Here is an 18,883-nt window from a genome sequence, read left to right as displayed (position 1 = left end):
ACCTAGGATGCTTTTCTCAGTTCGCGTTCTGCACCGATATAAACTTGGCATTTATCATAATGGCGAGTGCTGGAAAATCGAAAATATCATCGCACTCAAGATAGTACGTATACCGGGGCAATTAAATCGTTACTTAACTAAAGATATCATGACATAAAGTTTTGGTCCCCTACTTAGGATACAGATAAAAAAAAAAATGTTGTCACCGAGTTACTAGATTGTTTTCCAGTTTCAGTTATAAGACTATTTTTTATTAACGTTGCAATTATTATTATTAGGTTATTTTCCTACATTTGTTTGATTTCTTTAATTTACACATCTCATTTTGGTATGTGTTAGTTATATCATTACCACACATTTCTCTTAGCTAAATTAATCCACTCCCTGGCCTTATTAGGTTTAGAGCCTGATTATTCTATTATTATACATTGAAATCACTATCTCTTTTCTGATTGGCCAAAAGCGTACAGTGAATTTTCGAAATCAACGCCTGTGGCGTCATCTAGCTGCAGATTATACAATAATCACGTCAAGGACACTCAAGGTCACGGGTTATCATGTCATGTATGACCACGGAGCATGATTTCTAAGGGTAATCATGTCAAGTTCGCACGCTTTCTGTTGCTTGCCGTCATTGAAGAAACAAACACATGACTTCCTTTTCTTCTTCTCGTTCAATGTATAATAAACCAGTTATTAGATTCGGTTTTTGTGATATCCAGAATAATCAAGGTCTCGGTGAGGGTTATCAGCCTCATCCTTCGGCTTCAACTAATAACCCCTACCTCGACCTTGATTATTCTAGACATCATCTAAACCTCATCCAATAATTGTTTACAATCTGTAACAAATTGCCAACTACTTGGTCAGCAAATTCAACTGACTTAGTTGGTTAATCTAAGCAGCAATACTTGCAAGTTCTCAAGTCAATTAAGAACTGGTTTCGTCTAGATATTTAATGCTCAATAACCTTATGTTGTTACTTCCCATTATTTCCTTGTCACGGAGAGGTAAATCTGTAACACGTCTTTCTCGCTGTGGTCGATTCCGAAAAAGTGCAAGTACAGCTGATCTGTATTCTGGCTTGCGGATAGCGTATAATATAGGATTTACGAGGTGGTTGGCGTAATAAAAAGCCAACATTACATTAAATAAATGAAAATACTCTGAAAAGGACAGGTCCTTCGTTACTTCACTGCTAAAAACGGAACGTAATATAATAAATGGCAGGTATAGAAGTAGAGATACAACAGTCACAATCAACAATGTCATGGTCAGTTTTCTTTCTCTACTGGCTGCACCATGGCGTTGAAGCTGCGCTCCCCAACGGACTTTAATAACAATGGACACGTAAGAAACAAAAATAATCAAAAGGCACAACCCAATAAATGAAATCAATAAGAAATAACGCGTGGAATGTTCTCCATATTGAACAAGAAGGGTATGGCCAATTACCACGAAGCTGGTTGTAACCCAAACAACGGCAATTATTATTCCGTACACCGATTTCTTCAGCAAGCGATGCATGAACGGGCGATATGTCGCGTGCATCCGTTCTAAAGCAATAATGGTGATGTTTGATAAAGAACTAATAGGGAAAAACTGGGAGGATATATCTGGTATATCATTTGCCCGACCTTCATTTAAATGCGAGTTCCATACATCACAAAATGTTCCAACCGAATAAAACAGACCATACATAACAAATCCTCCAGCCAACATATCTATGACCGCCAAATTTATCAACAGATGCGTGCTTCGCATGCGGAAATCAGGTTTTTTTATAAAAACAATTATCGTACAGAGGTTGATTGTTACTATAGCAATAGACTCAACTAAGCCTACAGTCATCCAGGGTATGCACTCAGATAAAGATAACTTCTCAAAGTGGTAGTCAAAAAACGTCTCAAAGCTGTGTTGAGACATCTTGAAGCTCTATTCTCTTTTTGTATGGCTGTTCGAAGTAATTACCCGTCTGTCTGTGGAGAGAAGCAAATTATTGTTTTAAAGATCTTCTACTACCTGTATAAGACAGGCAACTGACAGGAATTGAACTTAGCTCACATCAACGTGTAGATTATATTACTTATCATTTTATTATTTGCGGATTATGTTGGTTATACAGCCCGACACCTTCATCAACGCATTGCCGAACACGAGTATTCGGCCATCGGTAAACACCTTTTAGAAGTGCACGGTGACAAAAATCTTCTTAATGAGGGCCAATTTCGTGTTCTCAAGAAGTGCCAGGGGAAATTTGACTGCCTCGTTTACGAAATGCTATTCATCAAAGAACTGAGGCCTAACCTTAACACTCAGAGTGACTCCTTCAGTGCTAAACTCTTTGTTTACCTTATAGCATATTTCTATGTTACCTTTCTTTTTAATGAACCATTGTCTTTCTCGTGTTTATAAAATATTCATACTAGTTTTTTTTTTACGTGATAATAACGTCCGACAATGTCCGACAACGTTTTTAAGAAAAGTTTTTTCGCAGTTTTTATAGCTAAACTGTTTTTAAAAAGTCGCTTCTTTGTAATAATAATAATAATAACAATAATAATAATAATAATTTATTAATTTATATTGCGCGGTCGTGAACATGGAAATTACATGTTTAAACGCCTGTAGAAACGCAGGGATTTTATCAATCGAGATAATTTTTTCGCTGAAGTAATCAGGGAAACTAGTAAATTTTATTAAATGAAAAAAAAATTTGGGGGGTTAGTGGCGTTTTAACATTCAATGATCAAAAGCGCATTACAATATTAAAATATGCTAAATATATGTACATAAACTAAATTTAACAATAACAAAGTAATTCAAATGCTAAAGGCTAAGAGCTAACTTAAAAAGAAACGTTTTAAGACAAGATTTAAAAGTTAAAATACAATCAATATTGGGCAGGCTTGCTGTGTGCGCGTTCCACAGTGTAGACGCAGCTACACTAAAAGATCTATCACCCAAAGATTTTTTTCATTTTCCCTGCTGGATGTAATAGAATAGTGCCTGAATTAGAGTGCAGTGAATAGACAATCATTTGTCTAGCTTCGATTCGTCCTCCTTATTCGCACAGATCTCTAAACTCATTTATACCATTTTTTTTACTGTAAAGCGCCATGAGCCCTGGATATGGCGCTATACAAATCTATTATTATTATTATTATTATTTATTTTCGCGGCATTTGCGCGGCATTTTTCTGGCTCCACAATATTAAGCAAATAAGTAAATTTTTAGCTAGAGATAAATTAGAAATGGTTCTGCATGCTTTCGTCACAAGCAGAATTGACTATTGCAATGGACTTCTTTATGGACTTTCAGATTGTGAAATAACTAAACTGCAGGGAGTACAGAACGCAGCAGCTAGCTTACTAACTTCGAGCCGCAAATATGACCATATTACGCTTGTTTCGCAAAAATTACACTGGTTGCCTTTTATGTAAAGAATAAATTTTAAAATTTCACGGAAAACCGTCGATTCTACATATCCTTTTAATCGATTTAAAGAGGAGGGATTCTCTCGAAAAACGAGTGCAAGTTTTCGCCTTCTAAAGATTTATAAACATATCACACCTTCTCAGAGAGATATGTCAGTTCAAAATGCCGCCAACCAATGGAATAACATGTACAGAACCCCTAGCGTTCACAGTATGGAAAGTTGAGCTTCGCAGTTAAGCAATCGCGTTTCACGGTCACGTTTTAGGCCGGTGGTCAACAATAAAGGGCAAAACGGGGAAAAGCGATGCGCAACAAAACAAAAAGAAACTGAGGAGCAATTGCTGAAGCGTGATTACAAGAAGGCACTCTTGACGGACATGAAATCTCAAATTGAAAGTATTTGATATAGGATCTCTGCATCAAGCCATATGCCGCCGGCGAAAAGGTCGCTGAGGAGTCCATGCCTTTTGGGAATTATGACACCTTGAAGGTTTATTAAATCTCTTTTTCCCAATAACTCGCGCTCGTTTTAATCTTTTACTTTCATTTTTTGGAAAATGTAACTTGAATAATGAACTTTAATTTGGTTGGAAAAAGGAAAACTTGGAAAAAGTAGCCCCGCGAAGGTTTGGAGTAACCTTAAGTATTTAATATTTGGTCTACTCGTCGGCTGCAAGACAAACACATTTGTAGTTCTATTTTCTCTAGTGCTGTAAACTGTTCGGTTATAGTAACATTTTTTTAAAAAATTTTTCCCCAGTTTTAAGATCCCCCGAATATCGGCTCGTTGCCTCTCAGCGATCGCAATTGAATACAGGTTTTCTATAAAACCAGCTAACGTCAGGAATTCTTTAAAACGTATCCTTTGATAGCTATCGGATCTTCTTCTCCGCCAGGAGCTCCGATAGTTAAGCAGTTTTTTTATTTTAATCTAACAGTTTAATACATATTTGACTTACCTTAGCTGAGCAAAAAGGTGTCGATGCTTCCTATCCTTGTCGATGTAGCGTCGACAAGGTTGTTGTTCTCGGCAAGCTTTCCAGTGTTCCTTAAATAAATGCAAATAAACCAGCTGGAAACACTCGATTAAAGGAGAAAAGAAAAAAAACATTTCATATAAAATAAACAGGTCGACTATGGGGCGACTATATTACTTGGCCATTATTTTGCTAAATTTTATGTTATTTAGTAATTCGCTTAGGTGTCTTTGCGATTTATAAATCACAAGCGATGTGACATTGCGATTTATATATTTATAAACCGCAAGCAACCAACGTACCTTTCCGATTTATAAATCACAACCAACGTAAATGTGTGATACGTAAATCCCAAGCTGCGTAAACTGTGCAAATCCGCTGCGATATATCAATCGCAAATATCTGCGATATGTTAAAGTGCACATAACCCCAAAAATGTTTTTACGCTAAAACGAATCTAGACTTTATTTGAAGCATTTGGGCGAAGAAATTTGTGAATTTGGTTGAATCCTCGCTTTTCTATGCCCTTTCAAAGTCGCGCTTGAAGTGTTTCACGACCGCGTTTTAGGGAGTCTGGGGCGGCGGTACCTGATAACGTCTACCCAGGAACCAAACACAATAGCGCCTCAGTCAACTCTCTGTATTTGCTCGAGAAAATGGAACACAAAACTGATCGTTCCGATGTATTTTGGCACTAAAACGTTCAAGTTTTGTCTCAGAATCATTTCTTTTTCGTCACTGGAGTCAGAGGTAAGTTTCGATTCGGAAGACTCCGAAATAAACTTCGATCTAGCACGTTCGACAACCGTGAACTCACTGCTTAGAGCTTTGAGAGCAATTTACAATATTTCAAGCGACGAAGGGGAAGACTTCTTTGCGGACGAGCTGCATGTATATTAGGAATGGAAAGCTAGATACGAAGTGGAGGAGCAGGCAAACGAAAACTAGGAAAAAAAACTCGAGGACTGCTTTGGATGGTAATTTCGTCAACTAAACATGAGATTCCCACGCGTGTTTATAGCCCGTTTACATTTGTCCTTAGCGAGAATGTATTTTGTCAAGGTGTGATTGTTCTGTTAAATCCAGTTTGTGTTTTACTTTCAGTTGAATGCTTCATGTTTATAAGAGCGACGTACGTGTTGCAGTTTTGGAGACTTGATGACCTCCAAAACATTGGCTTCGATCGATTGAAAATCGTATTGTTTGGACCTGTATTTTTGAAGCTGCGGGAAGCAAGGCGGAAGGAAACATTTCATACAATTACCGATTTCACATTGTGACACGTTTTAAGTCGTAACTCCAAATAACCAATGTAAATTGTTCTTAAAGTTTGCAGTGAGATTCGTCGGATAAGCGAAAAGGATGTGTTCCCTAAGCGGTCCGCAGATAATGTTACGCGGTCATATTTTTGACGCTATTGCACAGAATCTTTGTCGCACTGCTGATTTCCAAACCTTCGAAAAACTCTGTGAGTCGAAAAATTTTGTTATCATGTAATTCTAAAGGATTAATCTTCGACTTTCATCTAAATCGAAAGAGAAATAAGTGTTGTTTAGCGGCGTACAGTTGCGATCTATTTACATATCAGTATAACGTTTCTTTATCATGATCAGATCACACAACTTTGCCGGTTATGTTAGAAATACTGCGGGATTGGAAGATACAGGTTGTCGGTAGTATTTGTACAAATTGCTGGTTAGCTCTTAGCAGAAAATTTATGAAAATAGCGTTCGAAAGTCTGCGGAACAAATTCTACTGAGAGTTCTTCAATGGTTCTCACAGATTCAGTTCGCTTGTTTCGGTTCGACAAAATCAACCATAGTTTACGTCTTTATTGCACCATTAGCCGATCATCGTCAGTAAATTGTACAGCATATCTTTCTTTAAATCTGGAATATTGCTGCAACAGCCGATAGCGCCTCTGGAAGACGTTTCAGCGCACTTTTCGAATGTGTATTGCACCATCCCGAAGGAAATGAGAGGACGTGAGATATCCAACCTTCCTGGGTAGACGTCACAAGAGCCGCTGGACCCATTCTCCTCAAACTCGGTCGTGAAACAAAATGGCGGTATTTTGGAGCTATTTTCGAGATTTCGCCGGGGCACAAAAAATCGAGGATTTAACGGAATCAAAAAATTTTTTCGCAGAACTATTTCAAATAACAAGTAGATTCGTTTTAGCGAAAAAAATTTTGGGGGGTTAGGTGCACTTTAATATTTGCGCTTAGTGCCTGGGGATGCAAAGGGTCGTGGCACCAGGGCCCCCCATAGCGAGTTGGTGGCCCGAAAGAGGGTTTAGGTGCTTGGACGGTTGCCACCGAAATTGCAACCGCAGTGAGGCCCTTTGCACCGAGTCACACCGACGAAAACCGGTGGAGTAAGAGGTAAGGAAAGGAACGGGTAAAAAAAGAGGAGGGGGAGGGAGGGGCGAAAATGAGCAGGTTAAACCTGGTGGACGACAGCTACGCGTACAGACCAAATCGCTAGACGAACGTACCAGGCGAAACGCTCCCCAACGGGACTTGTTGCGAGAGCGAGGTTGAAACGAGCCGAGGCCTGGGCGCATGCCCCTCCTTTTTTCTCCGTTCCTTTCCTTACCTGTAACTCCACCGGTTTTCGTCAGTGTGACTCGGTGCAAAGGGCCTCGCTGGGGTAGCAGGATTCGGCTCGCAGATTTGTGATTTATATGTGGCACATGTGCGATAAATATCGCGCACCTTCGATTCATATCGCACCAGATTTGCACATTTTCACTGCATGTGATTTATAAATCACACATTTACGTTGGCTGTGGTTTGCAAATCGCAAAGACACATCGCTTGTGATTTATAAATCGCAAGGTTAAGTCACTTGCGATTTATAAATCGCGAAGGCACGTTGCGTACTTTTTGTAAATCACGCAGGTCCTTGAAATTGTGATTTATGAATAACAAGCGCAGTAAAATTGAGATTTACTAAATAACATGAAATTTAGAAAAATATTAGCCAAATAATATTTTTACACTTAGCGCCCCAAAGTCGACGTAACGGCCACCTGTCCACAACGACCACTTCTCTACACTTTTTTTTGTTCCCGGTGGACGGTTCATTCATTCATTCATTGTTATTTTAATCTTTCTATAACGGCCACCTCTCCACAAACGCAACGGCCACTAAAGCGCGTCCCAGCTGCCCAAAAAACCTCTCGTCAACAGCCCTTTTAACCAGTGACTGACGAAAGGTGATAGATCTTTTGCGGCAGCTGCACCCTCATTATGGAATAAGCTACCACTAAACATCAGAAAAACAGACAATTTTATAACTTTTAAATCTCTTTTAAAACCATAGTTATTCAAAGAGGCTTACAGTATAAACTGACATTAATAATGATATTGGAACAATGTTTATAATGATGATAGATGGAGACAATCTTTTACGTTATTTAATTCTTTTGTTCTTCTAACTTATTTTATCACTCATTGTGATGCATTTTTTGTTTCGATGAAAATATGATTAGAATTGGGATTATTATTTTCATTTAATTTTTTTATTTGTGAATAGTCCTATAATATAAATAATTTTGTAAAGCGCCTGTGATCATATCCGCATCGTAACATGTGGGTATAAAAGTGCCATCATCATTATTATTATTATTATTATTATTATTATTATTATTATTAAATATTTCTGAATTTTTAATAGATTTACCAGATTTAAGTTTGTATGAAAAAGTGCTCAATAAAGTGTTTTATTTTAAAAAACATATTATTATTGTTATCAATATTATTATTATTATTATGTAAATTGTTACTTTTATTTTTAAATTTTTGACATACTTTTTAAAGAGTTATCTTTTGTATATTATTTTGTATATTAAACGTGTTGGATTTTTTAAATTATAATTAATATTATTATTATTATTATGATTAATATTATTGTTGTTGTTATTATTATTATACAAAACCCCATTTTGAATTGTAAAATGTCAGGAAACTTGATCCATACCGCGCGTCGTTGGTCTCTGATTTTGCTACGTTTTATTGATCTATTTTGATTGTGCTAGTTATTTACATGTTACACTAACCTTTTTTTTTTTAAACATAAAAATGTCGAACCCCAAGAATAAAATGTATAATATTACACCCGAGGTTCGACTGTATTATAATTACGCACTATCACGTTTCTCGTATTTCAGTAAGTTATAGGGAAAACTTCGGCCTCCAACTATGAATCAACTATGCTTCATCGGATCAGGAAACCATCAACGGGATCTTAAAACCCAAATACTTAAATACAACCAAAGACACCGTTGATGGTCTGCTGTTGATCGATGTTGAAGACGAGGCTTACGAACGTAATCAATTTGCCAAACTTAGTATTTTAACCATAATAATTCAAATCCTTCTTTCTCCTCGCAGACTTCACTCCATCAATGGGCTCCTTTATACCTCCAAATGATCATATACACTAAAGCTCACAAAAGGGACCACTGATGGTCCAGTGCAGTGGCACATTTGACACGTGGTAGAATCAGCTAGCGAGGTTGTTGGTTTCGGTAAGCGTTTCGAATGCAAATAAATTACGTCTCATGTAAAATTAACAGGTCAACGTAAAGACTTTGCATATGTCAAGAAAACAGCTTTTCAAGTTGTTACCTGCGAAAGTCATTCTATAACAAGTCCGCAGGGTTAATTTTTCAGTGAAATTTTTTGAATCGACAAAGCCCTGACTTTCAAATTATCATTACGTGGACGAATAATCTTATAAAATGGACTGTGATTGTAAAAAACAGTTAGATGTTGTTATTGTAGAACAGTATTTTAAGTTAGTTACATGTAAAAATGTCCACAAAAAAGGAAATGCACAGGATAAAGAAAAGCAGGAGCGCCTAGCTTTTGAAAACTACTAATTGATTATTCAAGGAAATGTAATAATGAAAATATCTACACGTTTTGCGCTTGTGGCAGGTAATTGAACCACGTTATAGCTTTATCAACAGAGCAAGACGCACACACGTTTTCTATTTAGTTTAGCTAGGCAGGTAAAGCCAGTTAAGGTTACTACTGACTTTCAAAGGGCAAGGTTTGTTAACATGTGGAAAAGAGTTTCTTTGCTCGTCGTATAGCCAAAACACTTATTTATAGCAAAGTTAATGAGGGGAATGGTTATGAAATGCAACAAATTAAAGTTCTTTTTACGCTGTATGTTTTCGTTCGCTTTTTTGGGCCTTGACCGTGCTCAGACCACAACAGTTGTTTACTTCTGACTGACTATAAATTTAACTTAATAAATTTAACATCTGGTTTTATCTGGGGACTTGAAATACAAAGATTTGCATCATCCGATTACATCGAAAGAGTTATGCGTTTTTGCGTCGGTTAAAGGAAGATCAGTAAATCTTGGAATGACGGTCTGTAAACCTGAAGTTATTTTGAGTTTTTTGAAAAGACTGAGAGAGAGGACCACTTGGATAGTATGTGATAAGAAACATGGGGCGGATAAAACAAGGAAAGACGAAGAATCCTTCCATGAAAACAAGAAGCACGGACTCACGCTAACGACAAAGGCTCGTGGTTTAACCAACATCACAAACAAATTGAACGTACAATGCTACAACAAAAGCATACCCTAGTGGGTGCACGTTTTGCTCCGGGTCACCTGTTGATCGCCGCTCTCTTAGTCGGTTTCCCTTTGCTTTTTTCTGGTTCGCTGACTCACAACACCTTCCGTTAGATCTCAATTTTTCCCTTACTGCAAATCACTTTGACTGCAAAATTGTATTCCCCTGTGAATTATAATGAGTTATTGTTATTGGGACTGCCTTTTGGAGTGACAAGATTGTGTTCCATTGGTCGGCGACATGGCCGCGCTGATAATATCTTTGATGTGCTGTATCCTGGGCGTCATGAGGTTGACAAACTTTATAATTCGAAACCGTGGGCTTTTTTTGCCTGGATTCCCTTACCTTAGGCTAATTAATAGGATACGTAGATTTGATGGATTTTTATGAAACTTGGCCAAAATCTCCTTCGATTATCAATGCGCCAAAGCGTTTGAAGCGTTTTTTGGATATTTCTAAGACTTCCTCTCTTAGACCTTCTCATGTGACGACGATCGGCAAATACACCATTCGCGAAGGTTAATATTGGTTTTCTCAGTGGCCAATAGGAATATCAAAAGATGCTCTCTCCCTTTTTCTGTCCAACACCTACTGATTGACACTATGTATTTTGTTTGGTCGTACATGCGAACAAACAAAGCATGTAATTCAGTTTAAAAAAACCACATGGAAATGGTTTTATGAAACCCAACAAGTTCTTTGTTGTAAGTTTTTGTTTGCTTTTTTGGCTTTGACCGTGCACAAAACACAACTGAAGTTGTCTACTTCTGATTGAGGAACAAGCCAATAGAAGCGCTTTGGTTACGTGTTTCATGCATATAGTGCGACAGCGCCGCTAAACAAACGATTGTACTCTATGACAGTAGTGTACCTTCCAACATAAACACAGCCATCTTTGTTTGCTCCTTTGATGTTTGCGGGGCTTCATTATTAGAAAACATTGTCAGTTTAGCATTAGAATGGTTATTGAGCTCGCTAACCAATTTATTCTGATTCTAAATTTATTAGAGTTATACAAGAGCGGATGTTCTCCCTGGCCAAAAGGACTCGCCAGTGGACGCAAGTTGAAAACTTGGGTCTACTTGCGACTCCGTTTGGCCAGGCCTTGTCTCATGAGGAGCTTTACCCTCTAAAAAACTTCTGTCCGGGAGGTCTTTTAATCTTGTACACGACTTGTCATCCCACGCCAGGAAACGTAGCATGAAACGGCCGGGACCCAATACGTGTTTTATTTGTCACGCAGTTTTGCCTTTGTGATCAGTTTTTTACATTTTCGCACACAATAGGTCTTTACTAGATATCTTGCCAAATTTCAATCTATTACGACAGAAGCATATGACCTAGAATCAAGGTGATATAATTCTGATTACGATTAGAGAACTCACGTTTTTTGGAGAGAATTTACTTCCGAGAATTTACGGCCGCCATTAATTTTCCTTGTTCAAAGGCTTGGTTGAGAATTGGAGTAAATGACGACATTAATATTTACTCAAAAATACCAGACGGGTTGAAATTATAATAACAATTTTGTAGAAAATTGCACGAATATAAGAGCCAAAGTTTTTGTTATTCTTTATGCGAATTATTGTTCTAATTGTTATTATAAATTTAGATGAAACACTTTTCCGAATAACGAGCGAATGAAAAACCGCACAGACCTAAATCTTGGCGATTTGTATTTTTGATGGCGTGACTCTACAAACCAGGCATTGAGCTATTGTTATCTGTCGAGCAGAATATTAACCTCGCGCTCTGGCTTATTCTGTTTTACTTGGGTAGTCAGCTCTTTATTGGGCTGTTGTTTTCTGTCGAGCAGAATATTAGGGCTGGTGAATGGTAAATGTGAGACTGCGAGAAGGCGAGAATAGCGTTTCCCAAATGACGTCATTTGACCCGCCATCTTGGATCCACCATCTTGGATTTTACTATTTTCTTAAAAAGTCAGGAAACAATGGAAATTAATACAAAATCAAGCCACAATGCTTATGAAATGTACAAATTGGCGAATTTCTGGAATTTGATGAGGAAAACTGAAAAAATACAGAGTTATGTCAACTAAATTGAATTTTGGTCAAGCCTACATGAAATTTGCGCTTACCATGGCAACGCCAAAAATGATGGACACACAATTGACATATAATGGCATCCACCCCACTCCCGCCTCTCCCCTTGTAGGTCCGAGGGTTAAACTTAAATTACAAAATTACAACTTGCATTACCCGCGTATTACGTAGGCTAATCGAAACGGGCATTGTAATAAACGTAATGAACTAATAATAGTTCTCACTAAAGCTGCCCCCGTTTTTCTTTTTTGCTGATTGTATGTGATAAAAATGTCACAAAAAGAATACAATTAAATTAACCAACATAATAAGTGAAAAGTTGGACAAATGATGAAAAGAATTGTGAAAAGGGGAAGTTATAATAAATACAGTCATAAGATACAACAATTATGGGTATTCACTTTGAAGACCAGGGCATGGACGTAAACATAATCATCCTCAATTCCAAGCTCTGTGAGGAGCAATTTATGAATTTGTCTTTTAAACAGCCTTTTCGTAAGTTTACTCTAATCAGAATGTAAGCAATTCCATAATCCTATGCTAGAACTAAAAAAAGACTTAAAATTTGAGTTCAATCTCGCAGCGTTATCATATTGATTCCTTGCAGCAGAGAATCGAGTATTATATAGACGAACGTTAGCTGAGCGAGACCCATGGTGTTTGAGAAGGACCATTAGCCACCCCTCATCGTGGGATTAAAGCCACTGAAGCTCTCAAGACTCACGGTACCTCTTGGCATAAGCGGGTTAGCCGACCAGTAGCTATCCCGCACATTTATCACATAATTACTGCTAATGTCTCCGAATGAGAGAGCAAGTTCTTGGGCAGTGATTAAATATTTGAGAAAAATGCGTTGTTTTTCTTAATTTAAAATCAAGAGACCTGTTTCAATGATAAAGGCTAGAAAATAAGAAACAAAACAACAATAACAAATTTCCCACCTTTCCTCGGAATTTTTGACATCCCAAGATGGATTAGAACGCGATATCAATTACTTTCTGCAAGTATCAAGACACTTCACCAGACTCTCTTATAATTTATGCGCTTCCGTGAGGTGGCAGCCTTTTGCAATATGTATGATGTGCACATTTAAAGCATTCCTACCCGTTAGTATAGTTACATTGACTACCAGACTATTATTTTACTATTGGGCGCGTTTATTTTCTCATCTTTCACATGGGATAAAGAGATTGTATGCGAGTCCGAGATATTAAACGAATTCGAGTTGATTGGTCATTACTATACCCACCTGCTGGTTAGTAGAATATTCTTTTTTGGAATTGCCAGTCTTTTTTAATATGTATTACTTGCGCATTGAAAGGATTCCCACACGTTAACATAGTTACATCGACTACGACAGAGTAGGCGCAGCTACACTTAACGATCTCTCACAAAAAGATTTTTTCATTTTCCCTGCTGGATGTAATAAGATAGTGCCTGAATTAGAGCGCAGTGAATAGCGTGCGTGCTTTCTTACATCAACTAAATCGCTAATATAAGCTGGTGCCGTACCATTTAGTGATTTAAAAGTTAAAAGTAAATTTGTTTTTTGTTATTTGTGTTCTTTTTTTTCTGTTTGGCGCGCTGATATTTTCTAATCTCCCTAAGGTTAAAAACAGGTAAGATGGTATTCCATTCACTCGTGCCGAACAGTTATTTGCTTACATATTTTTATTTGAATAAGGAACCCTGTTTTGGCCAAAATGGTAACAAGGTTTCGAGTCGGATTTAAAACTCATTCTTTTTGACTCGCCAGTTGTTAGATACACCAGCTTGTTATAAAGCATGCTTGTTGGATTCCTGTTACGTCAAATAAAACTGCTTGGTAAACCTAGCATAATTTTCCATATTAAACTGAAACGCAAGTTGCCCTTTCCATACAGCTGAATAATAAGTAGGATCCCTTTGGATGATCCTCCCACAAACCCAAAGGAAGGTCGGTTTAAGGAAGGAGACTAAGAAAATCCAATTTTGTTTGAAGGTCTTGAGTGAGGCGACGGATTTTAGCCCTTGGACGGGGTGAATGAAACCCCCCTTGGGTTTTCCTTCTGTTAAGGCACAGCGAAATAAATTTACATTGATCAGATAGTCCAAAGCTTGCTCTACAAAATGATACCATATTTGTTGGTTGCGACGTCATGACTTCAAATGACGTGTTTGACCCGCCATCTTGGATCCGCCATCTTGGATTTTACTTTTTCTTAAAAAGTCAAGAAATAACGGAAATTAAAGGGACACTGTCACCATACCTTTACGAATCTAAACAGGGAGCCTAACTACCACCGTCTTACAGTGTCCTAAAGTTAAAGCTTTACTATTTCATTAATTTTCGATTTTGATCACTTAAGTTCAACTTTTGTTTAATAGAAAAGAATAGATAAGGGTCATGTTGAGAACAAATTCACTCGTATTAATTCATTTTCACAAGTCCCACGCACAATCCTCCCAAAGTTAGGTTGTATCAAGAACACAGAAGACTTCTACGCTCAGCAAGAACCAAAATAAACATTCTCATCAAATTGTAGATAGAGTTCCCTTCCGTCATTGGCTTTGACTCTCGCGAGGTCTGAAGAATTTCGGAGTAATGTTCGATTTTGACCACTAAATGGTTATTTTAAAACAAAAATGTCTGACGAATAACTGGATCATGCTAAGAACATTTTCACTCCAACCATTGCAACTTATCTCTACAGGTCCTACAGTACAGTCCTCTCGAAATTAGCTTCCGTCCTAAAACAATAGAAGACTTCTGTGCTTAGAAATAGCTAAAATAGACCTTCTTATTTTGGAAAAGAGTTTCCTTCTTTTATAGGCGTTTATTGTCACAGACCTAAAGACTGAGTGAGTAAGTTTTAGTAGCAATGAGCGGCAGACTGTGATTTGTTTTCTGCATATTAGTATAAACTCTTTTTTTCTATAAGAGTATATTTTATGAGAATATCTAGGCAAAAATTTGCGAAATTTTAAGAATATTTTAAGAATATATGAGAGGCTGAGATGTAAAAAAGAGTGCTGATTTTGTATACGTTGAAAACTTGTAAATACAATACAATTATTAACTAAATAAACGATATAAAATTATTCCTTTCTTTTACAAAAGTAGAATGCTGGTACCTTTCTTCTTTAAAAGTAAGATGTGGCAGGTTCTTAGGGGGTCTTGTTGGGTCCCTCTTCGCGTTTCGCTTGGAAGTACTGGAGCATTTTAGCATTAGTTTTTCAGGAACCAGGATTTTGTAATGCCGTCATGATCAGCTCCAGCATATTTCACTTCAAGCTTAACTTCATGCTTTTGTCCTCGCGGCTTTTTTATTTATTTCCTATCTTACACATTTCAATTCGCGGTAACTAGCTTAGTTATATTTGCTGAGCTTTGTTCTTTGCTTAATTGTTATCAATTCTTTGTATTAAAATTCTGATATAGAGTGTTAATCTTTTGTCCGCCGTCTTGTCTGTTCGAGCTCAATTTTTCAGTTTCATCGTTTTACACTCAATTTTACTTTTCTGCACTGATTTGGGGTTAATTCACATATTCTTAGCCAATCATAATACAGAAATTGTAACTTTTATATTATTACGTCAAGTACATGTGGTAATTCATTTTATTTCAAGGAAAAGTACCTCATTCACCCCTTGAACTAACTCGTACTGAAGCTGTAAAACTTGAACCGCTTGAATCCTAACCTTCAGGATGAGATCAAGTGGTAAATACTAAACAAACCTTTTGTAAAACGCCTCTCTCCTGTATGTATTCAACAAACGAGAAGCCCGTATCTGGAGAAATACACGACAAATTAAAAATCTTCCTGAAAGCTATATAGTAAATCCTTTATTGACCAAGCTTGTTCGATCAAATGGCTGCGTATTGGCCTCGTTCTCTTTTGGCGAGTTAATACAGCTCGACACCGTCTCGCTTCATAAACACGCAAAAAACGAACTTGGCCAATATCCAGCCATCTTGACCTCACACCCATAGTCAATAACCCATATTTCTCGTCACAAAAGCCGCCGCGCAAATCTAAGCATTCATTTTTTGCTTCTCAGATCGCTGTCCTGAAAGTAAAATTGGCAGTCAACCATGAAGGGAAAAAAATACTTAACGACAATCTCTTGTGCTTTTTTTCTGAACAAGCAATACCCTGAAGTTTAATTGGTGGGATTTCCATCCTAGGCCTATTGGTTTACATCGCCAGGTCCGGATCTTTCAGGAAATCAATTAGAGCATAATGGCAACGAGAAAAGAAAACGTTCTTTGTTTTTTAGCTTCGATCACGTTTTTCTTGTGAATAAAATAATTCAAATTGTATGAATTACTATCGCAGCACCTGGGCCTTCCAAATAACCCGAACCTTTTGAAAGGATCAATTCATGGTGAAAATCATTCGGTGCTGCAAACTAAAGCATATTGCATCCTCATTTGCATTTTATTTGAACCGAATTTTCCGGTTGATTGGGAATCATCCCTTGTTAATTTTAAGCACATGAAATGCGAGTTGTCTTTATCGTCAAGTTTGAAAAAACATTTGTCAGCTTCGTAACTGTTTCTCTTTCTCTCAGAAGACAACATTATGGCTATTTGCGTGCACTGTGGGAGAAGCCAATAAACCAACAATCTGATTGGTGCTTAGTATGATAATTGATTTTACTTCCTGGACATGAATGAAGTCATCCTCAATTGTTAAATGTACTGTAATAGTACAGAATATAACAGGTAATAGCTTTAGATAAAACTTTAATTTAGCACTGAGTGTAAGGGTGGAAGAATGCCTAACTCGACAAATGCGAATGTTTCTACCTTGATGGAGGAAAGTTATTCTTTCACACCAGTGCCAAGAGGTCTCTCCATCGCAGTCCTCGTGATGTTGTCGATCTTGATTTTGGCGGGAGCTTCTGGAAACGCTTTCGTGTGTAATCTGATTCGAAGACGCCGTGACCTTCGCAAAGTACCTCACTACCTGCTCGCCATCTCTCTTTGACTGGTGTTCTAACATCGCTCTTGGGTATGCCGTCCCTGTTAACAGGAACGGTCGTCAGTTACCTTCAGGCTGGCCATTTATCATTCGCTGAGATATTGTGTAAAATTGGTCTTCCTCTTTCAGTCGGCTGCATAGCGCTAAATGCGTTAACTATAACTCTTATGACAATAGATCGCCACGATTGCGTTGTTCGTCCATTACGTCGTCGGCTATCAACGGAAAACGTTAAGAAAATTCTGCCACTTACTTGGCTTGTGGCCTTCATAATTACTGCTGTACTCCTCGTACTTTTAAGAAAAGAGACCTCTGTTTGCTATACCTGGTTTCCTTATAACCAGCCTAAGTCTTTTCGAACGAAACAAGGTAAATTTATCCTAATTTACTTAACAGCTAGATACGCAAGCGATCGTGCTAGTGATAATTACTTTCTTTCGTGTCATTAAGACGTTACGCGCGCCAACTATTCTACAGTCGGCAAGTTCATCCTTTCATCAACGCCAGGAGAAAAAACTTACATATCTGACGTTTAAAATCTGTGGAGCTTACATTTTATCCAGGTTTCCATTGATCATTTGCAGCATTGTTGCACGCAGCGAAGAATTTCAAGGGCAGGCGCTCAACACCGCCATGCTTCTGACAGCCACGACGATTTATTCTCCTTTCGTGTTACATCCAATTCTTCATTTCAGAATGCTCAGAGTCAGGCAGCCAAACCTTGTTGGCCATTTTGTAAGACCAGCCGCTCAGGCACGACCGACGGTAGAGAATATCCGAGCAGACGGGGTAGCCAGCCTGAACAAACGAAATGTTACTATTTCAGCCACCTGAGGTTATTGGAAGGAGAACTTGTTTCTCCCGAACACACGATACACGAAGAGTCACAGTAGAGAAATGGACAGACCAACCTCGTCTTAAATTAAGGATATTCCTCCCGAGAAAGGAAACATTTTGATGAGTCGCGATTATTAGTCGACTACGTACCCGGCGCTAGTCTTTTGCTTTTCCACTATCATTGAATCGAAAATTTGTTATCTTAATCATACAATAAATCAAGTCAAGAATCAGGGATATGATAGATTATTATAAACAACTTCACCGAAATTAAGGTTTATGCAGTTTTCGGGTAGTTTTTTCAACCGAAATTTTTAAAGTTTCAAATACGTCAACAGTCGATCAATATAAGTAGGTAAGAGAGGGCTACTGAAATCGACGATCTGGAGAAACAGCTTTTATTTTCATATCGGCGTATCCTTGAGGCTGTAGACGATTTGAGGCGCTGATAAATAAGTCCGCGACCTCACAAATGTGGCCTCTCTGTCGTTTTGTTTATAAGGGTGCCAACGAGAAATGAACATTGATGGAAACTGCCTTAATTTAGGAGTAGGCGACCCAAAATCGTGAAAATGGGGCATTTTAATATCTGTTATTATTGCCAGCTTGCGCGGGTTGTTCTTGTAATGGGAAAATATCAATCGAATTTATTTGTTTTTAAAAATTCTTTTGTGGGGAGGCTTTTTTTCATTTCCTTTTCTCTTCATTTATTTGTCAAGTTTATGGATAGAGACGTGGGCGAGTGTCAAGAACCTGCAAGAGCAATAACGAGACAAAAAATGTTTCCTGAAACTTAGCAAACACTAAGCTACCTCAACAAAACATTTCTTACTGATGTATGTAAAAGCGCTTTTAAAAATCTTTTCTCAAAAGGGCCACCACAACAAATTTAATAATTCATTTTCGTCATTGTCACGCAAAGTGAAAATTGGCCGCCAAACATGGTGGAAAACAAACTTTTACCTGATGACAAACGTTTGTGCAAACTTTTCAATAAGCAA

At 37.8% G+C, this 18,883-nt stretch overlaps 1 protein-coding gene and 1 pseudogene across 2 annotated transcripts; one reads left to right on the top strand and one right to left on the bottom strand.

The window, feature by feature from the left end:
- Positions 1-930: 930 nt before the first annotated feature.
- Positions 931-10,837, bottom strand: LOC149117365 (uncharacterized). Of its 2 annotated transcripts, XM_089283013.1 has the most exons (3): positions 10,023-10,837; positions 4,399-4,487; positions 931-1,979 (listed from the first exon to the last, which is right to left on the bottom strand). In XM_089283013.1, the coding sequence occupies exon 3, from the start codon at positions 1,924-1,926 to the stop codon at positions 931-933; it is 996 nt and encodes a 331-aa protein (XP_089139139.1). In that variant the 5' UTR covers positions 1,927-1,979; positions 4,399-4,487; positions 10,023-10,837. The 2 variants fall into 2 exon arrangements, with proteins under 2 accessions (XP_089139139.1, XP_089139138.1); XM_089283012.1 differs by lacking the exon at positions 10,023-10,837 and having other exon boundaries at positions 4,399-4,680.
- A 5,980-nt stretch (positions 10,838-16,817) lies between these two features.
- On the top strand, positions 16,818-18,033 carry LOC149117364 (neuropeptide Y receptor type 2-like; annotated as a pseudogene).
- The last annotated feature ends 850 nt before the right edge of the window (positions 18,034-18,883 follow it).

Source organism: Orbicella faveolata, unplaced genomic scaffold, assembly GCF_042242905.1.
Source record: "Orbicella faveolata isolate gen_17 unplaced genomic scaffold, um_ofav_v1 contig_12, whole genome shotgun sequence".
Classification (NCBI taxonomy): domain Eukaryota; kingdom Metazoa; phylum Cnidaria; class Anthozoa; order Scleractinia; family Merulinidae; genus Orbicella; species Orbicella faveolata.
Note: the sequence above shows the minus strand (reverse complement) of the source record. Positions and strands in the feature narration are given on the sequence as shown.

Excerpts from the sequence above, each read along its gene's own strand:
- LOC149117365 (XM_089283013.1), bottom strand. The coding sequence starts at position 1,926 with ATGTCTCAACACAGCTTTGAGACGTTTTTTGACTACCACTTTGAGAAG.